We start from the raw sequence: 18,463 nt of genomic DNA on the forward strand, positions 1-18,463 counted from the left end.
ACAGTCAAGGGATCCTAGGAGGATAACTGTGAGGATGAAACTGGCGGGATGTTGCTCTTTCTGTGACAACGGATGTGTACGGCCTGTTGCTTCAGTCTGTTTTATGCTAACTCTGGTCAACTAGACCTCAAGGACGCTATCTAATGAAACCAGCCCTTTAGTGGGATGTTATGCATTAGCCAAATTCCAAGTAGCTAATGGGAATATTTTACTCTCCTAGTTTGGCAGCAGAAACCTTCATAAACAGCCTATTCTGCCTGGACGAGTTATCTTGGCGATAAATTAAATATTCTTTCGAGGCGTGGATTTTGAAAATTCATGGTAAAAAATGATTCTCTGACACAGACATTTTGCACGTGGCAATCACAAACCATTACTCCGTAATAAATATTACGTTCCCTTTATTGTAATTCAGTGTATTATGCCTACATATATCTGTATAAGCAACGAAACGGTATAGGTTAATTCATCTATCTTCAACTCCTGGGAACACTGTCCAGAACCCGTGGCAATTTTGCCGTCTTACATTGAAATCTCATCTGACACATTCATTTTAAAGGGATTGCTCAACATTGGTATTGGTCAGCTTTAACCAAACCTTTCACTCAATAACTTTGGCCGGCTCTTGCTAATTAGTGCCTTTAACAACACCTTTACTTTATCTCCTTTCTGTGCAACAGTGCGCATGCACTGCCATCTCCTCCTCAACCTAGGGCCCTTGGTGTGTGTGTGTGTGTGTGTGTGTGAATGAGTGTGTGCATTTGCCTGTGTGTGTGTGTGTCATTGAGTTCAGTAGCAGCTTTGTGGTCTATTAGCTTTATCTGTGCTCTGTCCTGTTTGAATGGGAGCTTTTCAAAGCCACCAGGCCACATGGATGGCCCGTGCCCCGTGCCCCGTCCCCGTCCAGCTGCCACCTGCTGCGGCCGGCCAATCACAGCCCCTTAACTCTCTAAGCGCTCCCCAGCAGATGTCCGAGAGAGTGTGTCCGGTCATGGGTGGGGTCAAGGGTCAAGGGACACAAGATGAGGGAGAGTCCAGAGGGGGAGGTGGGGGGGGGGGGGGGGGGGGGACAGATGTGAGACAGTGGTCTAATCTATCTTTTCAACACCAACGTGGTGTTATACTGCCCACAAAACTATCCCTATTCCAGGATAAATATTGACACTGTGATGAAAGAGTGGCCACAGTGGACCGATAGATAACTTTTTTAGTTCTGTCTATTTACATCGAGATAAAAAGGGTTGAATAAAGTTTAAAGCTTAAAATGCTGCTTTGCTCTGTGTTACAGATCATGGGGAATTCGTATGCAGGGCAGCTGAAGTCAGCTCGCTTTGAGGAGGCTCTCCATAACTCCATCGAGGCCTCATTGCGCTCAAGCAGTGGCGACCCACAGCCCATTTTCACACAGCTTTACCTGGAGCCAGACCATTACCATAGCAACACAGAGGGTGAGTCAGCGGTGGTTTTGTCCTCTTCATTCAAATGATAAATGATAAGCCACGAAGCCCAGACCTGTAAGGTAGTTCTGTTATTTTAAATAATAATACTCTGGGTCACTAAAAGTGAAACAAATCCTATTATCTACATTATGACCCAAACTATACAAATAATGAGCAGCTTATTTCATGTAATAAAAATGGTTAAGTAGTTACAACCGTGCTTTCTTTGCTTTCCACACTAACCGAGCCTTATGCACTAAATCTTTTCTTCCTGTGGACTTCGGTCAGACATTAAAGCCAAAGGCGAGCTGGGCTTTCGGTCTGCAGATGCCAACGGCTCTCTGCTGGTCAACAGTCAGGCCTCTCCTGACTTGGACGACATGGAAGACGAGGACGAGTCGGACAGCAGCAGCCCGCCTCTACCCTTCCTGCAGGGCCTCACCCCTGATGGCTGCTGCCTCATGGACGGTATCTGACTGCCTTTCTCTCTCATAGCCACACACAACCAGCCGCTGCTCCTCCCAGCTTTACTGTGTTAGATTACGGCACTGTGCAACTTCATTGAATGACTACATTAAATGAACTACATGGAGATGAGAGGACAGTTTATATTGGTGTAGGTAAAATAAAAAAAGCTACAGTTTGTCATAGACTGTGGAGTCTAGAGAAATAAAATCATATACTCGATGAGTATGTACTGAGTACATGAGCAGGTTGTACTTACAAGGATAACAAGGAAAGGAGATGTTATGTACTTCAGGTTTTTTTTAGCATTACACTTAAAATGAAAGTCATTTTACCAGCATGAAAGAAATGGAGTGATTTGTTCAGCCTTTCTTCCGCGCCTGTTGACTAGCATGCTCGACCAGAAGAGCAGCAACGTGAAGGACCGAGAGTGAAATCATTATGCGCTGTGCTGACTCAAACCTCTTATGTCACCAGGCTTCTGTCAGGCAGGGAAGGACCTGCGACTGGTCTCCATGACAATGGAGGCGATCGATGTTCCCCCTGGATTTGAGCTGGTGGGGGCTAAGTCCCCAAGCGTCCCAGAGCACATACTGGTCTGTGCGGTGGACAAACGCTTCCTTCCAGACGAAAATGGGAAAAATGCACTTTTAGGTAATACCCTGTTTGGACTAACAAGCAGGCTGCTGCAAAAAGACCAGTCTCCCATTACATTGCAAAGGGTGACCCGCTAGATAAAAAAAAACTAAACTGTGTTTGCAGTCCGTTTCTGTGTGCACGTATTTGTGGAAGGGTCCATTTTGCTAACTCTTTGGTTGTTTGACATTTTTCCAAGTAAATGTTCTCGTCTTTTGCAGGATTTTCGGGAAATTGCGTGGGCTGTGGGGAGAAGGGCTTCCGGTATTTTACTGAGTTCTCCAACCACATTAACCTGAAGCTGGCCACTCAGCCCAAGAAGCAGAAGCACTTAAAATACTACCTGGTGAAGAATTCTCAGGGTGCTCTGTGCAAAGGACCTCTGATCTGCTGGAAAGGTATATTCAGCAGCAGACCACAAGCGCATCCTTCCAGTTCTTGTAGTCCGTGGGGTCCAAATACCAATCACTGTATTTTTCTCCCTCTTTTCTTTCGGTCTGTAGATTGTAAGACGAGGCAGTTCTCCAGCAGTGCTTCTTCCTCCAAACCTAGCTCCTCTTCCTCGCTGAGCAGCAAAGAGAACGGAGGGACCAACGGCCACAGCTCCTCGCCGCTCTCCATCACAGGTCAGGCGGCCATTTTATCTCCCTTCCAAACCTCCATCCATGCTGACTCTATCTAGCCCCTAGCCCCCCGATGAGTCCCGCAAGAAGGGCCACAAGCCCAGTGGGGTTCGCTAGGTGGCCAGTCATGCAGAGAGCGTGGGCTTGAGCTCAAGTGGGGTCATGTTCCCTCAGGAGGGGAGGGTCGGGGGAGGGGGACCCTCCGTGTGCTATCTAGGGACATCTGCCCCCGAGGCCCTTTCTGTTTACACGACAGTCTTGGCTGAAAGACTGACAGGCATTGTGGTGTTGTGTTGTAAAGACAATGCTGGCTACCTCATTGGTCACCAAATGGAGGTTTTTCAGCTTGACTCCTGACTTCCTGTGAAAGAAAATAAGATTCCTAGTCTGTTTTAGATTGCATATTTTTGCCTCTGAGGAATGTAGTCTGTTAAGTTGTTTTATCATTATTGTCTACATACTTATGTACAGTGTTCATAGGATGACGCACAAATGTCTAACTGCCAAACGCACCCCTCTGGTTCTGCAGATTCCCCCCCGGCCCGGCTCCAGTCCAGATCCTCGGGGCACTTTGGAGGGCAAGACCTAACCAGAGAGGGCAGCTTCATCAAACCACTGGCCACACAGGGTACAAAGACACTGCCAATAGGTACAAAGAGCTTATCCTGGCTTTATGGTTTTAATTTACGATCATACTGAACTAAACTGAACTAAATCACAAAAAGTGCATGGCCATTATCAAATCTCATCTCATAATTTTTTTTATACAATTCACATCCCAACAGTGAAAATAATGGTGTTCAAAATGCTACAAAAAATATTGAGGAAAGGTGTTACAATGTGATTGTGATCAGTTACATGTACACCAATGAGTCACCCTATGCTGGTGACCTCAGGGCCGCACCTGGTTGCGTGTGTATGTGTGTGTATGTGTGTGTGTGTGTATGTGTGTGTGTGTGTGTGTGTGTATGTGCGTGTGTGTGCGCGTGTGTATGTGTGTGTGTGTGTGTGTATGTGTGTGTGTGTGTGTGTGTATGTGTGTGTGTGTGTATGTGCGTGTGTGCGTGTGCGAGCGTGTGCGAGCGTGTGTGTATATGCGTGTGTGGACTTGGCTACCTAGTTGGGCAGATGGAGCAAGTGTGCTGAAGGTCATCTGGATTAGGTGCTCCTGAAGGTTGGAGAAACGCTGACATCAGTACCCAGGAAAAACCCTTTAATGAGTTTTTAAGGCCTGTCCACATTCGCTACTCCCTGAGATTGACAAGCAGCAATCAATGTGTTCTATAATGAATGGATCTGGAATATCAAATGTGAAAGTGCCTTTGCAGTTCATTATCAATAGGCCTGTGAAGGTATAGGAAATCAATCACTCACTGCTTTCTAGAATCTTCTTCCTCTGTTATATTTATGTTGCTCTGTTTTACATTTGTTGTTGTTGTGTGTGTGTGTGTGTGTGTGTGTGTGTGTGTGCGTTGACTAGTTCCCACTGCTCTGCGGGTGAATGGCTTAACAAATGGTCTGGTTGCCGAGCCGAGGCCTGTGCAGCTCAGCCCCACCCATCTGACCCCGCTGGGCATCCCCCCACTGACCTACCGCCCCTTGGAGCCGGGAGACAGCCCAGGTGAGTCCACCCCACGGGCAGCCCAGCACGAACACACACACGCTTCATAGTGAGATGGTGCATGGTTCATTTCCTATGATCACAGAGACATAAAGACTGTACTGACCGCTGGATCATTTGGCCTCGTCATCTCTCCCATAGCCTCCTCGGCCATGTCCTCCGGCCCCCCGAAGAAGCGCCATCGCAGCTGGCACCCGGCGTCAGTGGTGCCCGTCCCCTCCACAGCCGTCCCTGTCCCAGCCATCCGACCCCTCGCGTGTGGTCCAGGTGAGCAGGAAGAGCTGTTGCCTGGGCGCTCAGCCACCTCAGTGGTTCCCTGAAGTCGCTCTAGGTGGCTTGTGTTGTCAGAGGACAAATGCAAATATGTAATATAAGTTTGCATCAATAACACAGCTCTCCTTGCCTGATATTATTCATTTTTTTCCTGACATTCATATGCATTTTATGTATTTTGTATTGTATATTTGTATAATCTTAAGACACTCAAAAATGGAAAGTAGGAACACAGGATGAAATTGGATACATATAATAAATGAGGATTAATAATACATTAATACTGGAATACTGGAAAACTGTTCATATCATTGTGGTTGCATTTAGTATAGACACATGTCTATATTGCGCCAAAGAAAACTACATATGGCACCTTGAAATTGATTTTTGATTGTCTGATACTGGAAAATAGGTACTTATTTAGACACACGTAGTATATATACACCTTGCTTGACATCATACGAATCAAAGCTGCTAAGCAGATGTGATATGGTTATACAACAGCCCAGGATACTGCTGCTGTAAACAGCTGCTTGTTGATGTGTACCCTCTGCAAAAGATAGCTTTGAATGTAGAGGTGACGATGCTTCATGTATTAAACTGGAAGGTCATTTATATGTGCGCCAAGCCATGGTGATCTTTATGGAGTGTCTCACAGACTGTGGTAGCCTGTCAGGTACAAAGGGAAAGAGTGGATGAGATGCAGTCACTGTGTATGTGTATCCATGGAGCTCAGTTGCTGGCCTTGCCTTGAATTTGATTACACACATTGACCTGTCTCATGGGTGACATTGACAGAGGACTTTGACATTTTCTCCCATCAGGAGTAATTTATATGTTGCTACGGTGACAATAGGGGTCAGAGGGCACACTGGCTGAGCGAATGGGTCAAAGAGGAGATGGGTCGACTAAGGGCTCATAGGTGACACAACAGTAGCCTCTCAGTAACCACGTATAGGCTAGGTGCACGAAATACTCAGTGTGGGCTGTTTGTTTCCTGTTTAGCCAGGTGTGTTTGAACCTGCCACTATTCTGAATGTAATTAGTGTCTACACGTCCTTCTTTATCGTAACGCTGATTCACTAGGTGCAACACCTAACCAGGTCCGTGTAGACGCTAATTACATTCAGAATAGCGGCAGGTTCAAATACACCTGGCTAAACAGGAAACAAACAGCCCACACTGAGTATTTCGTGCACCTAGCCTATTGATATACTGACCCTGATGCTTACGAGTGGAGGCGCCACCTTAAATGTTTTGTTGGCAAACGTTCCTATTTCATGTGTGCTTTCTTGATATCAGTCTTCTCTCAGTATTCCTCTTTCTCCAGAGGCATGACTTTCCTCTCCTTTTTGTCTGGCAGGCTCTGTGATGGCGCTGGCCAGTCCCCAGTCTCTATCTGTGTCCGGGGTGATACAGCCCCAGCCAGTCACGGCAGGAGAAACCGTCATTGTCCCCGACAACCTGCTCAACATCTCTGGAGTCCGGCCCGTCGTCCTTATTGGTAGGGAGCTCAAATTCTGTTTCTGTCGCTCAACTGGTAGTGTTATCACAACACAACCTAATAAAGCAACATTCTTATACTATTGCTCTGGATTAAGGTGTCTTCTTAAAGAATGAGTCTAAAAATATTAGATTCACTACTAGAGTACTAGATTCCGTGTAATTTACTAAGAGCTGCTTATGCTCATTTGATCTGAAGTGAAATAGCACACACAGAGGGATAAGTGATCATGTTGTTTTCCTTTCAGGCCAAGGCACTTTACCATATTTCTATGGCAATGTGGGAGACATCGTGGTGAGCCCCCTGCTGGTGAGCTGCTATAAGGGCAGCCAGCTGCCTGAGAAGACCCTGGAAAACCTAGGCATGACCAGCAGCCAGCTCCTCACCGTGGAAACCATGGCCCTGCTCACCTTACAGTACCTTGCCCGGCTAGGTAAACAAGCAGAAAACAAACACTGCACACTGACTCTGCCAAATCTAACGTGGGACCGAACCTGAGCCTCTGTCCTGCTCACCCCAGTCTCTGCCAGTATCGACCTGTGTCGGTGAATAACACCAATCTCACTGACATGGGAATACTAACAGTGGACCCGAGGTCTGTTCACTCAGCTAAGTCCTGAAGTGAAATAAATCAGTGAATTCAGTTGCCTGTTGTTTATAATTCACAGTTAGTTCTAGCTGCATGATCATTGCAATCATTATGTTCACAAGCAAGTTCAAATGTGTGACCTTAACGAAGGGTATTGCATTGATACATACTATGTAAATTCACTCAATTCGGTGTTGTGTCTGAGATGAACTCATGTTTGGTTTTCTGAGGACATCAGTTTTTGTGCAGACATCACATCTCTGCGTGCGCACAAATACGGTCAAGGCCATATAAGCTATCAGTAGAGAGGGGCTTGTGTTTCTTCCGAGGGCTCACCTTTGATCCGGAAGCCTGTGTCCTGGTGTGTATTCCCCCCACTGACTCTCTTATCTCCTTCTCTCCCTGCCACAGGTCCAGAGCAGATCCCACTGCGGGAGGAGTTTGAACAGATCGTGCTGAAGGCCATGCTGTGTGGGCCCCCGGGGCCCTCCGTGTCCCCGGCCCAGCTGCCCTGGTTGGCCCGCGTGGAGGCCAGCGTGTCCGGCGGCACGGTGCAGGTCCTGGTCACACACAGCTCTCTGGGCGAGGGCATCTCGGAGTCCCTGCGCTCGCTGTGCGAGGGCCCTCACCAGCAGTGCTTGCCAAACTACATGCTGATCATCTGCGCCTCCAAGATGAGCGGCAACGAGTTCTGCGTGCTCGTGCTAGGTAAGAGGGCTTCTCTACTGGTCAACTGTGGCATGTCTCATATGACACGCGGCTACATAAATACAGCACAGATTTGAGGCGTAGCTGAAGGTTAAATAGTGGTTTAAATTAGAGTTGATATAGTGATTGGTTTGGTGGCGTTGTTGGGATTCAGTAGACTGATAAATAACAATACCTAATTTGTTATATCAGTCTAAATACTTTTTTACTTTTTTTTTTTGGTGTTTCTCAGGAAAATACCAGGCTCGAGCTCTGGCTGAGGGGATGCTCACTACCAATGAGTTCCTGAAGGAGATCAGCTACGAACTCATCACAGGCAAAGTCAGCGGCCTGGCCGCACACTTCCGAAGCACCTCTTCAGGTCAGTGAGCCATTACACAGACGCATGGACACCAAGTTCAAACCTCAGTGCTCACACAACTTTCAAACAAATACGTCACGTTCATGACAGTCACTGGACTGAGTGAAAATGAAACGGAAATGTATCATCACTAGGAGACAATCTGGAGAAGCAGCTGCTCAAGTACCAGCGACGGCGTAAGGAGCAGGTCATCCAGCCCTTTCAGGGAGATGTCACAGACTACATCCATTCACAGGAGGCAGTTGCCATGGTGCCAGCCTCAGATACAGGTCAGACTGCAGCCCTATCAACACTAGACCAACTATATTTGCCTCATAAATAAATGGCAAATGATGGTTGGCAAAGTGAATAGAAAATAATAAACTGCAGTTACAGCATTCATTATTCTTAACAATGACAGCAAATAATGTGTACACTAATTTGACTTTCCAAAGACAGAAATGTAATTGAAAGGGACAGGCTTACTTTTCACAAACTGCAACGGTTCACAAAGCATGTCTATTTTAATGACTTAACTTTGATGTCTGCAAGCTTTTATTTGTAAATATGCATCAGCATCCGGTAAGCAGATTTATTTGGAAATGGCCGACTAGCCTAGCCTGTGCCCGTGTTTGCTAACGTGAGCGCGGCCATCTTGTTTTGGGCAGACCTGCTGAATGAGGTGTTCCAGATCCTCCCTCCTCAGCTGAGCGTGGCGCGCAGCCTCCTCTCCCAGGTGTGCTCCATCGCCGACTCCGGCAGCCAGAGCCTCGACCTGGGGCGCTTCTGCAAGGTGGACTTCCTGGTGCTGGTGCCGCCCTCCCACGTCCTCATGCATCAGACCACCCAGCGCATCAGACAATCAGGTCAGGCCAGACGCCACACGCTTGCTGCTCTAGGGTCAGACCTGGAGCTGTCTTCCTAATACTCTTCAGTTCTGGGCGGTGTGTGGGAGTGTCAGCTCCATCGTACTGACTTGGTCCATGTCTTTCAGGTGTTTTGGTGGACCTTGGCATGGAGGACGCTACTTCTGCCCTTCAGAAGTCAGATAAATATGTGGTGCGTCTGGATGCTGATGTTCATACTAAAATGGAGGCCTTCATGAGGAAAGTGAAACAGAACCCTTACACCCTGTTTGTCCTCATCCATGACAACTCTCATGTCGACCTAAACAGGTAAGACTCTGGCCAAAGGGCACAGTTGAAAACATACATCCAACTATGTGGCATTTGTGACTGATTTAGGTAATAAAGTAGCACAGTAGTGTGTATTTTCTCACAGTCTTTCACAACCTGTCTGTTTGACTTGCTAACTCTGGTTGATGTGTGTGCCTCTCTAGCGCCCTCTCTGGGTCGGTGCGCCACGGCGAGCTGCAGGGCCTGGCCGACCGCGTGGTCAACTGCCAGGAGGTGCTGGAGGCGGTCAACCTGCTGGTGCTGCAGGTCAGCTGCTTCCCCCACACCCTGCAGACACGCCAGTCCCGCATCAGCATCCACAACGAGGTGCACTGGCCCGGCCGCGACAGCCTGGTGAGTCTCACATCTGACCTGGCACTGATCCAAGACCAGTTTGGTGGTTTCTGCCTTAAAACTGCAAGATGTATGGTGAGAGGGAGTTAAAATGGCCTCTGATCGGTTGTCAGGGATGATGGAATGGCTGTTGTTGATGTTTAGCACACCCTAGTGGTGGAAATTCATATTGTTGTCCGATCAGTTATATAAGAGACACAACTGACCCAGTGGAAGACCTTATGCCACAGTTGCGATTTTCATATATGTTTTTAATATGTCCTTTAAAAAAAAGAAGTAGATCATTTGTATTTGTTTTTCAATCTTAAGTTGTTTATTTCCATACTAATTTTGAGACTGATGTAAGCATATCATTTGTGCACACTTGGGCAGAGAGATGAATTAATATGATGTTCTTTCAGGGCGAGCCTTCTCCTAAAGACCTAGTTTACTTTGGCCTGAGTGACTACAGCAGCTCTCTGCAGTGGGGTGTGGCCAGCCCCATCCTCCGCTGTGACGACGCCTTCGAGAGGATGGTGAACACCTTACTGGAGAGGTGAGTCACCCCGGGGGCAAAAGGTCTTCATTCAAAAGGCTCTCATGACTCACACAGTGTGTGTACTTAATAAGGAATGAGTGTGAGGGAGTGACAGTGGTCCACAGTACATTATTTAATTCTGCAGTATACTAGCGTTCTTCATTTGAAGAGCAGTGCCCATAGAGTAATTGTGCCAATTTTGGAGCTTGTATCCACATTTGAACGATTCTTCATCAAAAAATGCTCTTATCTGCCCACTAGTAGTGGATTTTACACAGACTCTCCACTCTATGGCCATATCCACAGTAATAGATACTGTATGTTTCATTAATAGTTAGCTGAATTCTCTTCATCATATGATTTTGCTTTTGTCCTTTCCAGGCACCCCCATCTTCACAGCATGGTGATCCGCAGCTACCTGCTCATCCAGCAGTACACGGAGGCCATGATGGCCCTGACGGTGGCGCCCTCCCTGCGGGACCACGTCACGCCCGAGACCCTGACCATGGTGGAGGACCTGATCAGCTGCCCCGGGCGCGGGAGCTCCGGGCGCGGCCACATGCTGCTGGTGCGCGTGCCCTCGCTGCAGCTGGCCATGCTGGCGCGCGAGCGACTGGAGGATGCGCGCGACAGGCTGGGTCTGCAGTACCGCTTCGCCGTGCTGCTCGGCAACCCCGCCACCGAGCTCATCCTGCCCAGGCACTTCTGCAACCGCCTCAGGGTAAGAGCACGTCTGTGGGAGGGAGGAGGAGGGCGGGAGTACTAAGGGATGCGCTGAGAAGCTGGAGACTTACCGTTCATAAATCTAAGCAGCACTTCAGTGCAAGTTGCATTTAAATAAAAAAAAAAAACAGGTCCGGAAGTACGTAATGAGTCCTTAAGTCATTAAGTGTGCTTTGGAAACCACAAGCAACATTTTCACGCTTAAATTCTTTGTATGAGTCTCAAGATGTTTTACACGGTCCACTGATGAGATCAAATGATGGACATTTAAGTTGCTTAGATGTCGCCCTAATGTACTGTGTGTGTTTTGGCAGGCCTGGCAGGGTTGTAAGAATGAGGACTGGGTGCCGCAGACGTATGAAGACCTGGAGGGCCTGCCCTGCATCGTCATCCTCACAGGGAAAGACCCGCTAGGGGAGACGTTCCCCAGGTACCTACTTTCCCTTCATCCACTATCACCATAACCTTCACGCTTGGCAGTTTTCTCTATTATTCTCTGTACACATGCGGTACAGATCATGGTTGTTGGAACATGGATCCTGTTGGAACATTGGTACCTACAATATGTAGCCTTATAGGATTCTCCCGACAGCATCATATACTTTTCTATACACTCATCTAATTTCATTGTTTATTTCATGTATCTAATTTATTGTATGTTATTCCATCCTTACAATTGTACTGATATTGTTGCTGTCAAATAAACAGTTCTGAGTTCTGAGTTCTAACGCAGTGACTGGTCTCAAACTCAAACAGAATATTAACTTGATGTGTTCTCCCTGCAGGTCCCTGAAGTACTGTGACCTGCGTCTCATCGACTCCAGCTACCTGACCCGCACGGCTCTGGAGCAGGAGGTGGGCCTGGCCTGCACCTACGTGACCAAATGTGTGATCCCGGAGCCCCGGAAGAGGAGCCCGGAGGAGCAGGAGGAGGAGAAGGGCTCCAGCCCTGCCGACGATGGGCAGATGGACCTGGAGAGACCGCACAGCAATGGCAGTGCAGTCACAAGGGCTTCAGGTTAGTTCACAAAACAATCTGCTATCACTGATGGCTTTGTGTAATACATCGTGAAGACTACTTCTGAGATCTGGAGACACATGGAAAAGGTAGTGACAAGGAACTTAAGTCTTATAATTAATTCTCTTTTCTCTTCCTCTCTCTGTCTTTCTATTTATCTATCTGTCCATCTTTGTATCTCTCTCTCTCAGGCTCCCTGACTGAGAATGGCGTGAGCTCCTCTGGCATGCCCGACACCTCCCAGAAGGCCTCCCTCTCCTCGCACTCCTCTTCCCTGACTGAGACGGGCAGCAACGGCACTGCGGAGGCCAGCTGCTCCCCCCAGCGGGTCAAGGAGGAGTGCGACTCCCAGCAGGCCCCTTCCTCTGCCCCCCACCCGGGTCCCCTCTCCTTCTGCTCCTCCTCGTCCTCTTCCTCCTCCCCCTCGTCTTCCTCCACCGTGCAGCGGCCCAGCCAGTCAACGCAGGCGCGGCACAGCCCCGGACGCAGTCACCTCTACCCGCGCACGGCCGTCCTCTCCCGGGCCGCGTACTCCCTGCTGGCGCCGGGCGCCCAGGACCAGCCCAGCTCCACGGCCCTGCTGCCCCATGCCTACCTCACCTGGAGCAGCCCGCTGCGGCCACCCATCCCCCACCACATGAGCGGGCTGGAGCAGTCGCTCTACTACCGCAAGTGGACCTGTGCCAAGAAGCACCATGCAGACTTCGAGGGCCCCGCCGCTCCCCACCCCAGACGCCTTCTCCTGAGTGGACCTCCACAGGTAAGAGTCCTCCCTCTGGCTCAACATGGGCTTTATACACCGAGACAACCTCCACTGGTGGAGCTGCTGTAGCTGTCAGTGCTGGAATTCATCACCATTATAGTTTCTCTCTCACCTCTCATTCTCATTCACCATTTGTAGTAATAAATCAATTGTGAAATATCTTTTTTCTGTATATATCTAGCAGTTTAGTTGTCTGTTTGGATTTTTTTCCCCATAAACATTTTCAGTAAAACAGTGTTTTTTGCTCACCTCAGCTCCCTTACTGTGTTTTGTGTAGCAGCTCCTGTCCAGCTGTCCTTCTTCTCTTGTTCTCTGATGGTTTGTTCTCTTGTCCATCTTCTGCCCCCTGTAGGTGGGGAAGACAGGAGCTTACCTGCAGTTTCTAAGGATCCTGTTCCGAATGCTGATCCGCCTGCTGGAGGTGGACGTGTACGACGAGGAGGAGCTGGAAGAGGACCTGGCGGAAGAGGTGGCAGATGGGATACCCGCCACCGTCACGAGGTGGCCGGACGTGGAGGACATCAGGAAAATGCCCTTCGACCCTTACTCCCGTGACCCCAAGTTCAGACACTCCAGTCTTTTGTATTCTGAAAAAATGCCTAACAAACCAAAAGGTAATTCAAAATTTGAAAGTCATGGTCAAATAAATTGAAAATCTTTTACATCCATGTAATTCAACCCAAAGGCATGACTTTGTCTGTTCACTGTTCACCACTTTACATGGTTCCCTGGCGGACTGCGTAAGGGGCTTAGGTTTCTGTATTGATATTCTAATTGTATGTGTTTGTGTGCAGGGTTGAAATCTGAATCTGTGAGTGAAACTTCTGCCAAAAGGGACACGGTGTCCATCAGACTAAGCACATATGCGTCCCACAATGCCTTTCACCACTGTGAGCACTGTCACCACTACTGTGAGGCCAGCCCTGCCACCCAGGTGAGTCCCTCGATGACAACTTCCTTACTCCCAGTAGGATACATTCCAGTGATTCAGCAGGTTGTGAGGCTGTGTCGCCACTCTTGAGTTAAACGTGTGTTTGTGTCTGCGTGTGTGTGTGTTTGTGTCTGCGCGCGCGTGTGTGTGTGTGTGCGTGTTTGTATGTGTGTGTGTGTGTGTGTGTGTGTGTGTGTGTGTGTGTGTGTGTGTGTGTGTGTGTCTCCCTGCCCTCAGCTCTCGGACTGCACCTTCCATGCCTTCACCTTCTGCTCCTCCATGCTGGGAGAGGAGGTGCAGCTGCACTTCATCATCCCCAAGGCCAAGGAGCGCCACTTCATCTTCAATCAGGAGGGCAGCCACCTGGAGAGCATGCGGCTTCCCCTGCTCTCAGACAAGGTGGGCGCGCGTGCCACTGGACCCAGCTTCCACTGGGGGCCACAGCAAGACTTAGCTCTCATAGTACTCACACAGCTCCTCCAAATCAAGTTTCACTATAAACCCCTACACCTTTCTCCACTAAGATATTTTTTTTTATGGAAACATTTTCCTCATGGTTTGTTTTGAACGCCCGTTATTCCACAGGACCACAGCCTTAAGAGCCCAATCTTCACACCCACCACGGGACGACAGGAGCACGGCCTTCTGAACATCTACCATGCCATGGAGGGCGCCGACCATCTGCACATCTTGGTGGTGAAGCAGTACGAGATGCCCCTCTACAGGAAGTACTGGCCCAACCACATCCTGCTGGTGCTGCCTGCCATGTTCAACAGCTCCGGAGTCGGTGAGTGTTCACCTCAGCATCATCCTAGGGTACTGTCTGTCAGGTTCAACATCCCTTTTTACTGCATTATTCATATCCATTCAGCGAACATTATTCATATTATATTCTGTCAAATATTGCTATTGAGGGGGGCACTGTGGCTCAAACAGTAGCCCCGACCACATTCGAGCTGGAAGCTCAAGGAGGTCACGGGTTCGAATCTGGCCCGATGCCATTTATCCTGTCCACTCCCCACCTCTTCTCCCTCTCATTTCATGTCACAATCTTCACTGCTCTTTCAATTAAAGGCATAAAAGCTCAAAAACAAATCTTTAAAAAAAATTAAAAAATATTGTTATCGAAGATCAATTGCCATGGTCAGATAGCCATAATGTCACTGCCATATAAAGCCATGGAAGCCTGACTGTGTTGTGCTGTGCTGTGCTGTGCTGTGCCATATAAAGCCATGGAAGCCTGACTGTGTTGTTCTGTGCTATGCTGTGCTCCATGGAAGCCTGACTGTGTTGTTCTGTGCTATGCTGTGCTCCATGGAAGCCTGACTGTGTTGTGCTATGCTGTGCTCCATGGAAGCCTGACTGTGTTGTGCTGTGCTGTGCTCCATGGAAGCCTGACTGTGTTGTTCTGTGCCATGCTGTGCCATGCTGTGCCATGCTGTGCCGTGCTCCAGGGGCGGCCCGTTTCATGATTAAGGAGCTCTCCTACCACAACCTGGAGCTGGAGCGCAACCGCCAGGAGGAGCAGGGGGTCCGAAGGCAGGACGTCTGGCCCTTCATCCTCATGATGGACGACTCCTGCGTGCTGTGGAACGCTCATCACTACGCACAAGACAGCAGCGGGTAGGGACATCATACATACATTCTTATCACAGCAGTGGGTAGGGACATCATACATACATTCTCATGACAGCAGCGGGTAGGGATATCATACATACATACATCATACATACATTCTCATGACAGCAGTGGGTAGGGACATCATACATACATTCTCATGGCAGCTGTGGGTAGGGACATCATACATACATACATTCTAATCACAGTAGGGGGTAGGCACATCAGACATACATTCTCATGGCAGCAGTGGGTAGGGACAGTATACATACATTCTCATGGCAGCAGTGGGTAGGGACAGTATACATACATTCTCATGGCAGCAGTGGGTAGGGACAGTATACATACATTCTCATGGCAGCAGTGGGTAGGGACATCATACACACATTCCTGTGCTCTCCCTTCCTGTTATTGTACATGTGTGTGCACATCCATTTAGTTACACACATAATGAATTAATACTGACAGATTTGTCAAGAACACAACAGCACATACACACACATATGCTATACATTGTGTACTGTATATGCACTGTGTACGTATATTTTGTGTGTCTGTGTGTCGGCTCATCCCCTCCTCTCATCCCCTCCCCCGCAGCGCTCCTGAGGTCACCGGTGTCTCCCTGAAGACCGTGCTGAGGCACATGGAGGCCACGCCAAAGATCGCCATGTACGCCATGTGTGGCGTCCGCAAGTGGAGCAGTGGCCTGGCGGCACGGCCCACCACCGTACCCTTCTCCCGGTGCCACCTGCACGACTTCATCATGCTCAATGTGGACCTGACGCAGAACGTCCAGTATGACCTGAACCGGTGAGCGTGGTTTATTTTCATAAGCGCTGTAATGGCTTGGGGCATATTTGAATACCCTCACTCATGTATTTTTGATTACCCAGTTTATTTGAGGACCTATATACAAGGATGCAGTATTTTAAAGGTTGTTGGGGAGTGCTAAGTCGAAAATGTTGCATTGTCGTCAATAGTAGAAAATAAACATATAATGATTGCTTACAAAAGTGTGAGGTGTTGGTAAGAATTGGTAACTCTGATACATGTCGGTTTGCATGTGTGCAAGTGTGAGTTTATGAAAGCTGATTTGCCTGTGTTTGTGTGAGACAAAGAGTGTTTATTGTACACCAGGTTTTATTGCTCTTAGCTTGACTGTTCTCTCCCTTGTACGTCGCTTTGGACAAAAGCGTCTGCTAAATGACTAAATGTAAATGATAATGTAAATGTAATGTGTATATGCAAACAGATTTGCCTATGTGTGTGTGACACAGAGAGTGTGTACAGTATTTGTGAACAGATTTTCCACTGTGTGTTGTTGTCTTGTTTGACCCCTCCGTGACCCTGCTCCATTCTGCTCTGTCACAGGTACACCAGCGAGGAGGTTGACTTCAACCTGAGGGCCAATAGCAGTGGGCTTCTTGTCTGCCGCTTCAACCACTTCAGCCTGATGAAGAAGCACATCCCCTTCGGAGGGCATAAGGACTTCCTCATCAAACCCAAACTCATGGTGAGGTCTCTCTCTCTCTCACACACACACACACACACACACACACACACACACACACACACACACACACACACACCTACACACACACACGCACACACACACTCACACACACACACCTACACACACACACACACACCTACACACACACACACACACACACACACACACACACAGACCCTCACGCACGCACACACATAGTAAAAATAGAGAACATTTCTGATGTATGAGCAGTTCCAGATACCATTTAATAGACCATCTCAGATGCCATCTGATCAAAGTCATTTCTTAAATCCATCTATCTCTCCCCTTGCAGGGCCTGGACGGCTCGACCCCCATCAGTGCCTCTCAGTACGTGTGTGCACCTGACAGCGAGCACACGCTGCTGGCCGCCCCGGCCCAGTTCCTGCTGGAGAAGTTCCTGCAGAGCTGCAGCCACAGGCTTTTCCCCAAGGCCGTCCACAACGCCAGCAACCCTGTGCTGTCCATTGACAGCTACCTCAACCTCGGCCCAGAGGTGAGACCTGCAAGAGTCTGCGCGACCAGTGGGGGGTGGCCCAGTTGAGCCAACCATAGGTCTCCATTAGTGGTGGAGGGTGTGCAATGTCTCAATGTGATGAGTCTTCACTGAGTCTGTGTTTGGTGTTTTGGGTTCAGGTGTCGGTGTGCTACGTGAGCTCGCGGCCTCACTCCGTAAACCTGGACCTTCAGGGCCTGGTCTTCAGTGGGCTGCTGCTCTACTTGTGTGACTCCTTTGTGGTGTCCGGACTCCTGAAGAAATTCCGCTTCTTGAAAGGTGAGGATGAAACATCGAGTCTTACCCATGCCTGAAAGCCTTCCCCCATAACTGCTAACTGTTGAATGTTAAATTACTGTACATATAACAGCAGCAAATGTAAGTGTATGTAGCTATGTAACGGTAGCCAGCGAGTACAGAGCTTTGCAGTAAGTAAACCTCACTTCCTGTCACCTTAAGAGGGACCTGCTAGCGACATGTGCTAGCACCCATAGGTCTTAGCCTACTTGCTAGCACGCCTATCTCCCATGTCTAAGGTTGAGAGTTTGAGTCCAACACAGGTCTTTTCCAAACCTAATACTGTATGTGTGTGTGGTTGCGTAGGAGCCACCCTTTGTGTGATCTGCCAGGATCGCAGCTCCCTGAGGCAGACCATTGTGCGTCTGGAGCTGGAGGACGAGTGGCAGTTCCGCCTACGCGACGAGTTCCAGACGGCCAACTGCAGCGAGGACCGACCCCTCTACTTCCTCACCGGACGTCACATCTGACAGTGACCGGTGGAGTGTTCAGGTGGAGGAACAGGAGTTCCTTTATTTCTCCACGAGGCTAGTGGTTCAACACAAGCTAACAGCAGAATGTAGGCTGACCAAAATGGCCGTAGCGGGTGGATATGTTGACATTTGGGCATTGGCCGTGTCTCTGACCTTCACCCTGGACTGCACTACTTTTCACACAGGGAGGGCCGAAAAAAACTGACTCACGTGAGGTGTCCTAATGCCTGGCCTATACGTTGCTCGTAGACGGCGTCTCATGGAGATTTTACATTTCTTTTAGAGCAGTTTTTGGTAAGCTCGCAATTCTTTAATGACTTTTTTTTTTTTTTTTTTGCTATGAACTCCCAAAGGACTCACACGGACACTG

The 18,463-nt window shown here is 48.7% G+C and overlaps 1 protein-coding gene across 1 annotated transcript; it reads left to right on the plus strand.

The window, feature by feature from the left end:
* Window positions 1-1,264: 1,264 nt before the first annotated feature.
* greb1l (GREB1 like retinoic acid receptor coactivator) lies at window positions 1,265-18,090 on the plus strand (the record flags this gene model as incomplete). The annotated part of the gene is made up of 31 exons (XM_080837800.1): window positions 1,265-1,448; window positions 1,728-1,907; window positions 2,382-2,558; window positions 2,762-2,938; window positions 3,044-3,166; window positions 3,693-3,812; window positions 4,644-4,784; window positions 4,926-5,051; window positions 6,421-6,561; window positions 6,809-6,994; window positions 7,562-7,858; window positions 8,091-8,219; window positions 8,354-8,488; window positions 8,867-9,064; window positions 9,193-9,373; window positions 9,538-9,727; window positions 10,129-10,262; window positions 10,626-10,965; window positions 11,282-11,397; window positions 11,753-11,985; window positions 12,177-12,745; window positions 13,101-13,362; window positions 13,543-13,682; window positions 13,917-14,078; window positions 14,265-14,466; window positions 15,134-15,302; window positions 15,894-16,106; window positions 16,668-16,809; window positions 17,123-17,323; window positions 17,464-17,602; window positions 17,927-18,090. The coding sequence occupies 31 exons, from the start codon at window positions 1,265-1,267 to the stop codon at window positions 18,088-18,090; spliced, it is 5,871 nt and encodes a 1,956-aa protein (XP_080693926.1).
* Window positions 18,091-18,463: the final 373 nt, after the last annotated feature.

Source organism: Sprattus sprattus, assembly GCF_963457725.1.
Source record: "Sprattus sprattus genome assembly, chromosome: 4".
Taxonomy (NCBI): Eukaryota; Metazoa; Chordata; class Actinopteri; order Clupeiformes; family Clupeidae; genus Sprattus; species Sprattus sprattus.